General features: G+C 44.5%; 1 protein-coding gene across 1 annotated transcript in view; it reads right to left on the bottom strand.

Annotated features, from left to right (window-relative positions):
- LOC144160508 (uncharacterized) overlaps nt 1-16,777 on the bottom strand; it is a 40,014-nt gene continuing 23,237 nt past the window's right edge. The window contains exons 6-10 of the mRNA XM_077691779.1: nt 14,370-14,507; nt 6,224-6,361; nt 3,483-3,602; nt 689-814; nt 1-348 (exon numbers count right to left, since the gene is read on the bottom strand). Coding sequence (XP_077547905.1) covers nt 266-348; nt 689-814; nt 3,483-3,602; nt 6,224-6,361; nt 14,370-14,507 — 605 coding nt within the window. The 3' untranslated portion in view covers nt 1-265. The remainder of the gene's footprint in view (nt 349-688; nt 815-3,482; nt 3,603-6,223; nt 6,362-14,369; nt 14,508-16,777) is intronic.

The raw sequence follows: 16,777 nt of genomic DNA, 5'->3' as shown, positions 1-16,777 counted from the left end.
TTTTGGACATACGCCAGAAACAGATATGGGTAAAATACATAAGTTCTTCAAAACATTAGGACGTACGATAATCAGACATGACGCGTAAAAAAATTTTATTGCAGGAAACAAATGCGATATAGCGGGCAGAGTGTTCCAAAAACATGTCGTGCGGAATAAAATCACGATACGAGCATCCGCAATCTTAAAAAGTGGCAAATTGGAAAGTTTTATTCACAGCCGCACTAAAAGTTTGCGAAAGCTGGTAGGGTGCTTTCGTTTGGTTTCACATACGAGAGCTCGGCGAAGAGAGATGGTCTTGAAATGCGTCACGGGTAAACTCTCCTCTGTACAGGTTCTCGAAATTCACTGCGTACAAAAAAAAGGAAATAACATGTGTAAAAAGTATGCAAATCAAAGTTTCTGCCCTTTAACACTTTAAGATATTTCTGTGACGTGAAGTGCGTTTTCTATGGCATATTGAAAAAATGCAGGGAATTCCTTTATAAACCTTTTTACGTAAGAAAATACTCAGGGATAAAGGAAAAAATACAAATTTTAATAAACCACTACCAAACAAGTTAGTTAATGCTGGTACTCCTAGTGAATGTACACATTTATGATATTCCAAAAGGTTCCCGTGTACCGAATTTATAATATCCTGTGTTTATAGATATAGAATTTTTCAAAGCAGGATGCCAACACGCACTTGGAATTTGGTCTAGAACCTCCGCTGGAACCTTGGACTCTGGAATCGATCGCCGCTTCCGATCACCACGGGGCTTATGGGCAGGTTTCCTTCGCCTGCGACCAGTTGCACCCCTGCGAGCTGCTCCTGCATTTTAAAAAGCCTATTTTTAACCACAGCATCTATTGACGTTAGAATATACATTTCACCCTTGGCTACAATTATATATTAGGACACTTAGCTCTATGATAATAATCAGCCTGGGCATGAACTACACTAAGAATGTTATTGCGTTGTGAAACTACTATCCTGCAAGAGGAGTTTGGCTTAGTGTGTTCAATACGCACTCTTTTTAACTACGCGTTTAGACTAATAAATGTTTGAGGTAGAACGAACAACACAGGTACAAAAAAAGGTTTTATTTGGTATTGCCTGTTGTGTTACAGCTGTTTGCTAGAGAAAACGCCCTATTACTCTATGTACAAACCTACTAAACAACTTCTTCTTCGTAACCTATATCTGACCTACTGTCTCATCCAAGGTCCAGCCAGCGCTCGGTGTGGTTGCGCAGTAAGAGCGCCTAATCGCGTGTTCATTACCAGGGCAGCTGTGCGGAGAGAAGTTAGGAGAAAGGGCTAGGGTGCGTGCCCTCAGAAAACTATACAGTCGAACCTCGTTATAATGAAGTAGTATAGGGGCCGTACATTAGTTCGTTATATCCGATATTCGCCGTAACCGTAGGGGTAAAAATCAGCTACAATAAATCGGCAGTCTGGCTCGCGCAAGAGTCCTAGATAAAAAAACGCATTTTTCTAGGCTTCGAACCCACTATAACCGAGGTAATCCTTTTCCGTCTTCTTGTGGCATTTCAAACAAAGCATACCGGAACGTAAGATCGTGAAATTACAGCAGAACAAAGTTCGTTCGGCAATACAGACCTGCGTTCTTACTCACACGAAAAAAGGCGTGTATATGTATTCATGTTTGGGTATATGAAATTGTATGTTATTTTGTTACTTCGCTGTTTTGCTGGATTGCTTCGTGGAGGAAGAGCCTCAGTGTAGCCTTTAGCCCTAGCTTTACACTCCATAGATTGGCAAGATTGGCAAGAAGAAATAAACCGGAAACTTGAAACACCACAATGTCCGCTGCTGCTCTCTTGCATGCCTGAGTGACGGCACTCTGTATAGTATCTAGTGACATTAGCTGGCTCCATCCAGTTCATTGCGTGGTCATGCCAAGGTCGGCAACTTCGTGGAGCAGCGTGTCTGTTTTGTCTTGTGCAGTTGTTGCGTACACATTCAATGCGCTTTCTAGGCCTGAAAACAGTGTTACTGCTCCACAAACTTCCTTAAAGGGTGTTCAACCCCGTCATCGATTCCGTTGATTAGTGTTAGAAAGTTAAATATGCGTATTTGATCTGCAAAAATAGGTACCAATTCTAATGAGGATCATCTTGTCGCAGAAAGACCGTGTGTGGTGTTCTAGAGCTTTTAATTTCTCATCCATTTTGGCATACGCGGAAGATACACCTGCGATATTAAGAACACTTTGCAGAGCCAATTCATTTTCTCTGTTGTCCTAATCTTTTTCACACATTCCTATTAACGAGCGCCGTTAGTGTCGGAAGGGTTACATAGAACGAGCAAATTCTAAACTTGTGCTACCTGCACTCACAGCCGTTCTGTCTCCCCTAGGGAAAATAGGTTGGGTGGCCGGGAATCTACAGACGTAATGCTTAGCATGTGTACGCCTGCTAAATGAGGCACAATGACTGTCTTTAATGAACACCAGCAGGCACCATGCCATCTTGTAAATATTGTGACGAGGCAGAAGCAAGGAAATACGGAGCATTAACACTATTTACAATGCTGAACTATGCCAGCGGGGGCGCGTACAGCGGGAGGGCTTTAAGCGTTTGTCTTCCTCTTCTAAAATTCAACCTTAACAGCACATAGCCGTTTCTGTCCTCATCTTCTTCACTTCACTGTGCTGCTACAACATAATTTCCAACAAAATATGCTACTGCGCGTACAACGGGATATGTCACCTGTAGGAGAGTGCCATTTATATGTATATTAGAAGTGCACTTAGAAATAGCGGTTTTTTTGTTTAAATACCATGTAGTCGCATAGAAATAATGTTTAATGTTGTGCCTTTTGGAATAAATATCTCGATTTCCTGCTTAACTATTCCGAGTCCTAGCTTGAGAATTCTCAGTTAGTAAACAACGGCGGTACTGCTCAAGAAACAGCTCCAGACCGAGAACGCCAGTGCTAAAGACCGTAGTAGACGCAAGGCCGGAGAACGTGCGTAAGGAGCGGCTGAAATAGCCTCACGCATGCCTTAGGTGCTGTTTTTGAAACGGTGATGCATTTGGGGTGAGAACTCTCAGGTGAGCGCTGCATGAAAGCAGGCGTACAACAGCGCAACCACTTCGTGTAACGTGTGCCCGGGGTCTCGTTCCGTGCTAGCAACTTACCGTATATGTTGAAAGGGTGATTGATGCACGCCAGACTCGGCCTAGCAGCCGTTTTGACATATCTGGTATTCAGACGCCAGCGACAGCCTTAAATTTGCAAGGTCACCCAGTCCACCTATGGTGAGCGCACAACGATGAAGCCAGATGTTGGCTTTCCTCCTTTGCAGGGATCCGGCACATTGCGAATGAAGTACTCCCTTTAAAAACGCCACCCTCGCTATCCATGACTCCAAATACACGAATATCGGCAATAAAATTCGGCAACCAATGGGATTAATCGCTTTCATTATAAACTCCTAATATGCACCTCCTCAAAAAGCACCAGCAACCTACCTAGAGGCATGTTGCGTCTTCTACTCGCCTGGACAGCGGCTGCAATACCGGCACCAAGAGCACCAACTGCTGCTACTCCAGCCAAAGCCCCAAGTGCTACTGCTGCAGCGACAGCTGGGTCTTCGCGTAAAGGGGAAAAGAAACAAGCGTTATAGATTCAGAACAGTTTCACAAGGGGAACATTGTGGGCACGTTGGCAATCCTTAATACGAGCACGATTCGGCAAAAACTCACGGACCATAGACAGGAGGAACACACTCAGCGCAAACTTCGAACCATATATCTAGTGCCAGTATGTCAAAATATACATAAAACAATAGATTGCAACTAGGTGCGCATAACAAGTGAAAACACAAGAAGAGAAGTAAAAGCGAACATACCCCCTTCAAAAAAGACCATTATTTGTCAGTGAGGGCCCGAGAAGGAGGAGGTAACACAATTCTTGTCCACTTCAAATAAAATTCCTTCCAGTTACGAAAGTACCTGCGACCCACCAGGTTGCCTGCATGACACCTTTAAGGGCATTAAAAATATTATATTTTTGACCCTTTTATAAAAATTATCTTGCGTTTCCCTGATTCTCCAAATCTATTTGTTTGCGCACATCAGATGGTGAAGTGCGGCTTGGTAACTACTGCATTTATCACTTGAAATAGGTGGACTACAAGCTAAAGTAAACAGCAAACCAAGGTTGGCAAGCGTGTGAAGTGATAGTGTAAATGATCCACTTATGCTAACCTGGAATAGGAACAGTGCAGGATCAATTCATAGCAAAATAGCCCTCTACGACCACCTGTTGGCTGCCCGTACGTAGTATGGTGTTGTGTAATGAACCTACAATTCCTCGGGTACGCCTCGCGTAATATTTATGAATATGCCTCGTTTGCTTGTACTTGGTGCGTGCGTATTATTCAGTACGCACAGCGCCTGTGGCATTACAGTGGGGGGAAGGGGGGTACAAGGAAATATACACTAATCAATGCAAGTTATTTAACAATAAATGCAGAGTCAAACCTAAACAACATACACAACTTCAATACACAACTTGAATGTTACAACAAATTGGGTCATAACATGGAAAAAAATGCATCGTTAGACATGACTGTCACAGTATCTCGAGGTAGCCGTTTCCAATTCGATATGGTCCTGGGGAAAAAGACTTTCTTAGGACATCTGTTTTACACTTCATTTCTCTTACCTTATTCAGATAATCCAAGCGTGAATAAGGTAAGGTACATATCGCACTTAGGTTAGAAATGACACTGTGCTTGAGCACGAACTAAAGTTCATAACACGAAATTAGTACCTTAAACAACACATTTAGAATATCAAACGTCGAAGAAGATGTGAAACCGAACAACCTGCGCGTTTAAAGAGGCGGAAAGGCAATGATCGCAGTATGGTTGCGGGCAGTGTTCATTATTCAGCTACGTCATTCCGAAAATAATGTAATTGCGTTAAAATACTGGTGATCAAGCTAGAGTCATATAGGCGATTGTAAGAGAGATCCAACACCTGCTATACAGTAGGTATACTGCTGAAGTGTTATATCTAGAACAACAGATACGATAGCCGCAGAACAAGGAAACCGACAGGATATAAATGAAACGTGCACCGCAGCACTATTTTTGTGCACTTAAGTGAACGAAAGAAACGAAGTTCATTCGTTCCACATATCCACGTCATGCGAATCGATAAACAGGAGAAATGAAAGTGTGTCAGCCGCAACAATATCAGCATAGCGAATGCTAAAGCAGTATGAATTTCTCTGACTGTACATATCAAAGAGCTCTCTGGTGCTCTGTTGTGCTTCCATCACTTTCTGCAATATATTTTCTTGTCTTTGGGTCTGCCACTACATTCTTGGCCTACTGTCCTTTGGCTTTATTGATATTTTTGAGGGGTCAACGACGCTTTTGCAGTACAAGAACTTGCTGTACATTCGACGTAGGCGCACCTTCCATCTAAAGAAATGCCGTAAACTATGCCGATAGATAGACGGGCGACGCATCACGCCACTGTGTCGCAAGAATTGGCGTTTTAAGCAGTCGATATAGAACAGGTGTGCCCGCGTTCCGTCATCTGCCCCTTCGCGATCTATCCCGTCAACCTTGCACGCACTACGCGAACTCCTGCTCAACCCACGGAAACGTGCTAATGTATACAGAAGAAAGTATTAAAGAAGCAAAGAGAGCACTAAATAAACATTTTACAGCGTAGTCGTATAGCTGCGCATTAGTGCGTTGATGTTCAGCTACATCATGTGCGGCGCTAAGCCTTTTTCTCGGTTTGTCTGGATAACCAATGGAGCTGTGGTGACCTCTTATTACGTCGCTGAGTAATGAAAGACGGTGCGATCTTCCTTATTCCGACATTTACCTAGATAAGCCTATCTTACAATTTCGATACCATTATTAGGAATCTACTATTTGAGCGCCACCCGGAATCCAGCCATGGTACAACCGCCAGCCCTTTTTTCAATCAGTGAGAGGGACATACCCTCAAGCGTGCAGGAGTCCTGCATTACAAGAATTGTAAAACTGCCACGTTGGCCTTAGACTACCTTACGCTGTACGTACGAGCAACAATATAATGCCTAACTAAAGGAGTGGCCTATGTCGACTCAGCCTATATAAATATGTCAATCATGTAAATGTTTTTGTGCAAGATTTTAGCAAAAATTAGGCTTTAGGGAATGCGAACTTAACTCAAAGAGTGAACGCGAAGATTAATTTGCTCACCATGCCGCCGTTCGCCACTGCGTCGGGGGAACCATTTCGGGAGATCGAGTCCAAGAGGTATGCTGAGATCGCTGTTGTTATCACTATTGGGGCTGCCAGCATCAGTGGAGTTTTCACCCGCAGGTGCATTAGGCGAACCTAAAGTGTGGCGATAACGTTAGACATTTGCGTTACTAGCTAGACAGCTTTCGTGCCTAGTTTGTAAATCCGTAAACTCCCTTCTGCAAAAAATCTCTAGAAAGAGGTGGCCCCTCGCTTATTGATTAAGCTTATGAAACAGGCAGCCCTACCTTTGGGGCTTTATTCATTTATTTTATTCAGTCTTTCCTTTATTTCTTTTTCCCTAAAATTTGAAGGAGGCCAAGTTAAAAACCGTTGAGCGATGGCTTCAGTGTTACTAAGCCACGTGCGACAATGGCTGGCACTGTTCACAAACCAATAGATATCACCGGCATGAACCATAACAAAAATTATGCGTGACAACAATTCTTGAAACACAAAATATATACACACAGCTACAAATTCGGAAACTGTGGGTAAAATACTAACAAATGAAACGTCAAATACAAATTCACGTGCTTGAATCGCGCAATTCATAATTTAAATGAAACAAATATTTATATACCTACCCAGGAATTGGAGAATAACACAGGCACTACTCGTCCAGGTTACAAATGGGAAGAACAGTAAGGAGAATTGTGACTACATAAAATTGCTGTAAATACCACACGCAAGCTCCCCAAAAATAATGAAGTAGAAGGCAAATCCAGAAAAATACAATAACAACAATCAATAGAACAAAAGTTCTTTCGGGTTATGTTGTGCATGAACCAGTAAACCCACAGGGCGTAGCGATGTAAGCACTATTTCTCGGTTCTCAAACCTAATATGCAATCGTGGAAGATTATCTTCTAACATTTGCAGCCCATAATTTGGCCGAGATTTTGGAGCCACCTTTTTATCTGTTTTTCGAATTTGGTATGACAAGTCATATTACGAAAATTAGCTAGTTCAGTTGAGAAGGGAATATTGTTGTAATACTTGTAGGTAACTTTTGGGCTAGCCAAAATTCACCGATATCATTAAGACACATAATTTTGAACTTTATAAATGGTATGCGTGGTCGTCTCTGTCTAAGGCTTGTTGCAATAATTCTGTGGACTAATTTTTGCACATTTGATATATTTTAGGTTTAATTCGGTGGTAGTACCCCAAAAGAAATTGGAGTGCCCCGCACGGGGCACCTTGAGTATTCATGGTGACGGTGAGCAGCGACACCGCGGACCCCGAGCTCCCAACATAAGCCGTGTCCAACCATGGCGAGGTGTTTTTAAGGTGAAGGGTAGAAGCCGTAAACGGTGGCCGTCGGAGCCTTGGTCAAGCTCCGGCCGATAGGCTCCCTGCCTGTCTACCAGGCAGGGAGCTCCGGGACCTCTTTGACTACCAGGGTAAGGTCAAAGGAGAAAGTACCCCCGTCTCCCTGATTTCCAATGTATCAATGGAATTTTCAACCCCCCCCCCCCCCAAGACGTGATCGGCCCCCGAAAAGGGGCCGCACCGAAGTTTCCTTTCCACCCCTACCAACTATCAACGTTCCGAAACATGACAACTATCCCCGTTTTTTGGTCCTTGAATCAATAGACAAATCCAAACCCGTCTCCTCCCAATCTGTATTCCTCGTCTCCAAGTTCCTTGAAGGAATCATTGGCAAATCTTTCGAGGCAAAAAAACTACGAACAGGCGAAGTGTTGGTTGAAGTCAAGACGCAGCAACAAGCCACAAATCTCTTGACCCAAACCCGCATGGCAGATCTGGACATCACTGTCACACCCCACCGCAGCCTCAACAGCTCGCAGGGGGTGATATCTCAGCCAGATCTGCTAAGTGAAACAGAGGCCGACCTTCTAGAAGGCCTCAAGGATCAGGGCGTAACAGCTGTCAGGAGAATCACCATCCGTCGCGACAATGTAGAAATACCCACAAAGCACATTATCTTAACATTCAGCAGTTCAAAACTTCCTGATCACATCAATGCTGGTTTAATTAGGTGTGGTGTACGTCCGTACATACCTAACCCGCGCCGCTGCTACAAGTGCCAGCGGTTCGGGCAGGCTACCACTTCTTGCCGCGGCAAACAGACCTGCGCAAAATGCGCCGCACACGACCACCCCACTGAAACGTGTGATTCCACCACCTTCACCTGCGCAAACTGTCAGGGGCCGCACGCGGCATACTCCCGTAGCTGTGAGAAGTTTCACCAAGAAAAAAAAAGATCATCCAAGTGAAAGTAACTGAGAACATCTCCTTCCCCGAGGCGCGAAAGAGGTTCGCCTCTTTCCCCTTGGGGAGGTACGCCGACGCAGCCCGCCGGGGGGCGGAGCGGCGTCTTGTTTCGGCGGGGACCCAGTACCACGAGTCGGACTTGGTCCCGCCTCCGCCCCCCCCTGGGTTGCTTCTGGCGGCCCAACCCGCCACCGCACCGCCTGCTTAGTCAGCAGCGGCTGTGGTCGCATCCACGTCCGTTGGGGATGCTGCTGCACCCTCTGTTTCCTCCTCTCCACCGGCCCGAAGCACATGCGAGGGCCCGGAGGAGATGGAGCTGGAGGAAACCGCAGCAGTTCCCACCTCCGCTGCACCGCCTGTGCCACCCGGGGCGCTCCTGACGCCCTCGGCGGTCTCGGCCAAAACGAAGGGCACCGCAAAGGGTGCCAGGTCCGGGGGGTCCAGTACGCCGGGTACCCCTTCCAAATCAGATGATGACTTGGATGTGGGACCTTTCCTGTCTGCTTCGCAGCGGAAGGAACGGGTCCCTCCATCTAAACCTCCAGAGGAGGTAAAGAAACCCCGTCCAAGAGTCCAAGCCCCGAAAGACCCTACATAAATAGTCACACTCCAGTAGCTCTAATACATAATAATGGGAAGAGAAAATATCGTTCAATGGAAGTGCAGAGGCCTTCTAAATAATCTTGACGACGTCTATGAGATTCTGCATGCTAATCAGCCAAGTGTAATGTGTGTTCAGGAAACACACCTGAATTCCAAGAACACAAATTTCTTGAATTGTTACCTGGTATACAGAAAGGACAGGGTTGGCTGCACACACTCTTCTGGCGGTGTGGCCATATTCGCCCGCAAATCCTTAGCATGCCACCCTGTCACCTTGAACACTATCCTTGAGGCTGTGGCAATTAGAACAATAATATTTAATAGGTTGATAACGGTATGCTCCATATACATTCCTCCTGATGTTTCACTTTTAAGCTCTGACTTCGAGGCGCTGGTTGACCAGCTGCCCGAACCATACATCCTGACAGGCGACCTTAATGCTCACAACACTCTTTGGGGCTCTGCTCGCACGGATGCCCGAGGTCGCCTTATAGAGAAATTCCTTACGTCTTCAGGAGCATGCCTTTTCAACAATAAACAGCCTACATACCATAACATAGGACACAACACATACTCATGTCTTGACTTGGCGATTGGCTCCGCAGTTCTCTTTCCTCTCCTCGAGTGGGGTGTTGGCACTGACCCATACGGTAGTGACCACTTCCCCACCTCACTCACATACATAGGTAAAGGCCCATGCAGTCCATCTTCCCATAATAGGTTCAATGAAGCACGAGCAAACTGGAGTACATTTACAGAGACATCCAAACTACACCACACAACCATTGGACACCTACACGTTGAAGAAGCTTCCCAACTACTCACGGCGCACATCCTCGACGCCGCCGATAAGTCCATTCCCCACGCCTGTGGTGTCCCGCGCAACCAGCGGAGGCCGTGGTGGAATGATGACTGTAGGCGGGCGCGGGAGGCCCAGAACAAGGCGTGGGGTATCCTTCGTCGGTACCCCACGTCGGGAAACCTCCTCTTGTTCAAAAGGGCAAAGGCGATGGGAAAACGTGTGCGCCGTGAGGCAAAACGAGAGAGTTGGCGCACCTTCTTGACATCCATAAATTCATACACGGACACACACAAAGTCTGGACACATATACGCAAGCTGAAATGACAACAGACACACCGCCTGCCCCTGGTTAGCACAACAGGGGACACACTCGTCGACCAGGCCAACACACTTGCACAACACTTTGAACACGTGTCCAGCTCAGCACACTACACAAACACTTTCATGAAGCACAAAACGTCTGCGGAGAAGAAATCACTGCATGATAGCAAACAGTCGCACACTTCTTACAATTCTCTTTTTTCAATTCATGAGCTGAAGTCAGCACTGGCAACATGTAAGCCTTCAGCTCCAGGTGCAGACAAAGTCACATACACCATGATACAACACCTACACTTAGACACCCTTGAAACACTTCTACATCTATACAATAACATATGGCTTTCGGGGCACATTCCTCGCTCTTGGAGGGAGGCCATAGTAGTGGCTTTCCTGAAGGAAGGGAAGGGCCCTTCCTCTCCCGCTAGCTATCGGCCCATCGCCCTTACAAGCTGCCTGTGCAAGCTCCTCGAGAAGATGATAAACAGGAGACTTGTGTACTTTCTTGAGTACAACGGTCTTCTCGAGGGCTGCCAGGCAGGCTTCAGGGCGGGGCGATCTACAAATGACCAACTTGTCGCCCTTGAATCATACATAAAGGACGCTTTCATTCACAAACAGTTTTGCATAACGGTGTTTTTTGACCTTGAGAAGGCATATGACACCGCCTGGCGCTACGGGATCCTCAGTGACCTGAAGTCATTTGGTGTCTCAGGGAACATGATGAACATTTTTGTTAGTTATCTGTCCCAAAGAACTTTTCGTGTGAGAGTTGGTAGCGCACTCTCAAGGGTTCATGTACAAGAAAACGGCGTTCCACAAGGTGGAGTTTTAAGCTGCACTCTTTTCATAGTTAAAATGAACTCCCTTGGGAAGGCATTACCACGTACACTTTCTTATTCCATGTATGTAGATGACGTCCAGGTATCTTTTAAATCAAGCAATATGTCCATCTGTGAGCGTCAAGTCCAGCTGGCCGTCAAAAAACTTTCCAGCTGGGCAGACAAGAATGGGTTTAAACTTAATCCAGAAAAAAGCACCTGTGTTGTCTTCTCCAGGAAGCGTGGGATCCATCCGGACCCAGACATAACACTTAATAGCGTTTCGCTTCCTGTTAGGAAGGAACACAAATTTTTAGGAGTGGTGTTGGATGAAAAACTTACATTCATCCCTCACATTAAGCAATTGAAACATAAATGTCTAAAGGCTCTCAACATTCTTAAAATCTTGTCACACCAGTCGTATGGAACGGACAAGCAACTCCTCTTACGCATTTTTACCAGCCTAGTGGGGTCCCGATTGGACTATGGCAGCGTCATTTATGGGTCTGCCACAAAAACGGCACTGAAAATGCTCGACCCAGTGCTGCATCTGGGTCTTCGCCTTGCATGTGGTGCTTTTCGCACTAGCCCAGTCGAGAGCCTCTACGCCGAGTGTGATAAATGGTCCCTATATCACCAGAGGATTTACATGGATTTGTTGTATGCCTCGAAAATCATGGCCCTGACTAACCACCCTTTTAATTCCACCATTAATAACATATCCTCACAACAACTGTTCTTAAATCGTCCATCCATCTCTCTGCCTTTTTCACTTAGGGTAAGAGAGGAAGCCTCTGAGCATGAGGTACCCTTTTTAGACATTCACAAGACACCCATCACTGATTTTATACCACCATGCAATCTGCGCCCTGTGCTCTGTGACCTGTCTTTTACGCATCTTGATAAGAGCAGGGCACCAAGAATTGCGATTCAGCAGCATTTCATGTATCTGCCGGATAAATACAGGGCTGCAGAGTTTTTCAGTGATGCTTCGAAAACGTTCACTGCAGTGTCTTGTGCTGCTCATGGACCCAATTTTGAAGGAGGTAGAACCATGAATGCAAAGACAAGTATTTTTTCGGCAGAAGCATATGGCATATTTCTGGCTGTAAATCACATAGTTGAACATAATATTCCTAAATCCATCATCTATACAGATTCGCTGAGCGTCGTCCGTGCATTAACATCCGGAAAGTCATCGAAAAACTATGCAGTCAACCTTGTCTTCAAATCAGTTATGCTGGCGTATTCTTCAAATCTTGAGGTGACTGTGTGTTGGGTGCCAGGCCACTCTGGCATCGGCGGAAATGAACTGGCTGATGAAATGGCCGCCCATGCTGCACTCCGAAACACAGTAAACATAACAACACTACCTTAAACAGACCTCAAGCCACACCTAAGACAGCAACTCCGTAAAACTTGGCAAGCAGACTGGAGCGAACAGACAGACAACAAACTACACATCATAAAACCACACTTGGGACCATACACTACTGACTCACACAACAGGCACATTGAAGTTACCTTAGCTAGGTTACGGATAGGCCATACGCATGTTACGCACTCGCACCTGCTCACGGGATCTCCAAGACCCCTGTGTAGCAGGTGTGGGGAGGGCCTATCCGTAGTCCACATACTCATACAATGCAAGGCACTTGACACAACACGACACAAACACTTCAGAGAACTCTACAGACAACATATTCCCCTACACCCATCGTTGTTTCTGGGTGACGATGCCATGGTTTCTGTGAAACGCCTTTTTAAGTATTTGTCAGATGTTAAGTTTTTAAACCTCATTTCCTATCACGCATAATCAAATCTGGCCCTATACACCAGCCATTACCATTATCTTTATTGATCTTACTATGTATAGTTTACACGTTTTATACCTACCTTTTGTGGTAATCACTTCTTTTCATTAAATGACTTCTCTGGCGCTCTTTGCCCTCGTAGGCCTTGCGCCATTAAACACCAACCATCATCATCATCAGAAATTGGAGTAATTTAGATTGGAACCAAATAGGTTAAAATGGTAGTAGTCTCATCTATTTCGATATTAAATAAATATTTGCCGAGTATTGTAAAAGCAGGGATATACGCTGATGGTGGCTGAATTTGTTATACAGCCAAAACGGTAATTGCATTTCCAGGGAGAATATTTTGCAATCTTCTGCACCTGATATGTCGATTGATGAAGAAACCTAAAATCTGAAGCACCCACTGTATCCGCCATCATCTCCGCATACATTGCTTTTTATTAGTCATTTTCCGTTGGCGTGCTACACCAGGATCCTCGCTACAAGTGCGTAGTTCAGTCCTGACAAGTTGCATGATCTACAGAAAAAATATCTACCCAACATTCATGAAAGTATTATTAATTTCTGCCGTCATTTGGCCGTATTTTCAGCCGTTTCAGAATATTGTAACAGCTCTCATTTCTGAAAATCTCTAGATCTATTAAACAGTACAAAAGAGAATGCAGTTAAAGTAGCTTTTTTCCCCTGCACTCCTCGTTCTAACACCGTTAAATGGCTGCTAAGTAACAGAAGATATTACCCTGACGCAAGACTTCTCCACTTCAATTTGAGACATTTGAAGTTGCGAAAGGACGCAACAATTAGTGAGCGCGATGATTTTATTCCCTTCTATGAAGGATCAATTCGACGGCGCAACGAACTTACAGCCAAGTTAGGCAAGCGCCAACACCATCGTAGCCTTTTCAGTCAATATTTTGGCAGTGAATTTTGCTGGGGCGGGTTATTTAAGTGGAAAGGCTTCACCTGTACCCCTTACTTTTAAAGACACGCAGAAGGAAATAACTGGTGAATAATGTTTACATACTACTCCTGCTGAACTCCCAGCCGCAGAGCTGCAATTAATCCAGGTTTTACTACGTGGTTTCTGCCTAATTCTACAAGAAAGATTTTTTTGTCTCCGTAATTCATGCAAATTACCCAGCAGCGGTAGCAATTCTTTTTCGTGTCGCTGAACTTTCAATGCTAGCGACATTTTTATACAAAAACACACTCATTGCACGTTAGTCATTTTACTTTCGTGGTGCTCCCCTGATGCAGAATAATGAAATAGTGCCGGGGTTAGCGTCGTCATAGGGCCAAAATACTTCTCATGGCTTGTACCCTCACAGGCAGCTTCAAATGTTTTTGACATTTTTTGTTATGGTCATAAACTCACTACAAGGGACTCCGACATGTTTTTAACTAGCCTCTTTACTTTCCCGGCGTCACTGATTATGTGCGCCAATGGGGTGGCTCCGCATTGCATTCGTGGGGACCATTAGTAGGTGAGAACTACACACCGTCATGTCCTGTTTCAGATTCAGAAAAATCTCCATTCCCAGAAGCGGGCGATGATGGTTCAAGGGCCACTGGTCCTCCATTACTGCCTCTTCCACCTCTGCTAATTCCTCCGGCTGTTCCCGCTGATGTTCCGGATCCTGAGGCGTTGACAAACCATATATTTGGTCTCATTGTTTTCAAAACAACACATAGGTTTACGTATGCACTCGAAAAGAAAACCATCACAAATCTTCTGGGCGTTATGAAAGTATAAAGCAGCGCTCGTTCTAAGTTGACATTAGTCAGCTTTTATATTGATACGTTTGTTTTGAGGAGCTTTACCCTAAAAAGAGGTATTCGGCAAAGTGAATGAGGCCGCTAAGCATGTAAAAACATTTTACTGCTGCCTTAGTTCAGCTAGGCGACCAACATTCCTCAAATAGAGAATCGAGGTTCGTGCGGGGGGTATGGGCTGCAATTGTGACATGCCAGGTGGGTTATCTGCGGACGTTGAAAAAAATGCAAGTAATGTCTGCGTTATTGAACAGTTTTAAATCAAGTATTGTTGCTCTTTTCGTTGTTCTTCAATCAGTTGAAGTGCGTTGTTAGACAACAAACGTTAACCTCTTCTATGAACGTCCCTAAATACGCCAGCGCTTTTTACATAAAGAAAGGGTCTTTGCAACCAACTCGATGTGTCACAGATTCACAAAACCTGCAAATATTCATATTTTATTTTATTTACAAGTACCTTACAGGCCCACTGTGTAGGGCATTGAGTAAGGGGGGCAGAAAAAGAAAAAGTACACGTTTGTCTCGAATATACAGGAGTAATGCGTCAAAATTACTAACAACAAGGAAACAGTGCAGCAAAAATAAAATACATAAACCAGCATATCGCTTCAAAAAGAAAGTAGAATGCACAAAGAAATAGTGTAGTAAACTGGAATACATAATTCAGCATATCGCGACAAAAAGTAGAATGCAGTTTACAAATGATACAGGATGCGCAATGAAAATGGCTAAAACTTTGAGAAAAGGTAAGGAAGTCAAGAAGATAGGTGCCGTAACTTTCGAGCGAAAGCGTGTTGACAATATAAGATAAGAAATTCAATCAACAACAAAGAAAAAGGAATCGCAAAACGTGGTTTTTAGAAATTCACGGCGTACTGCACGCACCATACATATGCAAAAACAAAAACAGACTATTGAATTATGAGACTATCAAGATAGATGTAAGAGTAACTTTCGACGGAACGAATCGAGGTTAGTGTCAGATGCTATGTTATCAGGGAGGGCATTCCATAACCTGATTGCACTGGGCAATGCGGATGCGTTAAAAGAATTTGTTTTCCCATATATACGCGAGAAACTAAATCGGTTGTACAATCTATTTGATAAGTAGGGGGATCGTAGAATGGGTAGCCTGGTTATTTTACTGGTGTGTACGTATTTGTGAAAGAGGCACAAGAGAGCGATGTTGCGGCGAGTGACTAAGAGTTGAAGCGAATGATCCTTTTTAAGTTGTGTTACACTGGAGCCGTAATCGTAATTGCGGGAACTGAAACGGACAGCCCTGTTTTGAATTGCTTCGACCATATTTATAAGGTAGTTGGGGTGAGGTGACCAGACTGCAGAGGCGAATTCAAGTTGGGGCCGGACAAATGTTTCGTAGGCTAATTTGCGGATGTTAGACGGAGTAGAACGTAGGTTACGGCGTAGGTATCCTAAAGACCTTGAGGCACTGGCGCAGATGTTAGTGATGTGAGTGGCCCATGAAAGGTTATGGGTGAGATGAACTCCGAGGTATTTGTAGGTGGACACCTGCGCAAGCACTTCATTGTTAATGCGGTAAGAGAACACAGACGGGTCATGCAGACGACTAAAGGGTATTGTTTTACATTTGGATGCGTTTAACGTCATTTGCCATGCATCACACCATTTGTTAACTAGGTCAAGGTTTTTCTGTAAGGTATAATGGTCATCAACGTTTTTAATAGGTTGGTATATTATGCAATCATCGGCAAATATGCGTATACAGGATGTTAGGCCCTTTGCCAAGTCGTTAATATAGATGAGAAACAGAATTGGAGCAAGGACGCTGCCCTGCGGCACCCCAGAGGTTACATAAGAAACAGGTGACGAGTCGTTATCGATGACAGTGAATTGTTTACGGAGTGATAGAAAATTCCGAATCTATGATAAGGTTAGCGAATCTAATTGGATAGCAGATAATTTGGAAATTAGGCGGCAATGAGGTACGCGGTCAAAAGCTTTTGAAAAGTCTAAAAAAATGCAGTCTGTCTGTAGATTGTTATTCATATTAGTGTGAAGATCAGTTGTGAATTCAAGTAATTGCGTTTCGCATGACCAACCCTTCCTAAACCCATGCTGATTAGGAGAAAAGAAATGGTTTGTTTCAAGGTGG

The sequence above is a fragment of the Haemaphysalis longicornis genome, unplaced genomic scaffold (genome assembly GCF_048455015.1).
Source record: "Haemaphysalis longicornis isolate Haplotype H1 unplaced genomic scaffold, Haemaphysalis longicornis Haplotype H1 scaffold_101, whole genome shotgun sequence".
NCBI classification, from domain to species: Eukaryota; Metazoa; Arthropoda; class Arachnida; order Ixodida; family Ixodidae; genus Haemaphysalis; species Haemaphysalis longicornis.
The sequence above is the reverse complement of the archived record's forward strand: the minus strand, read 5'-3'. Positions and strand labels throughout refer to the sequence as shown.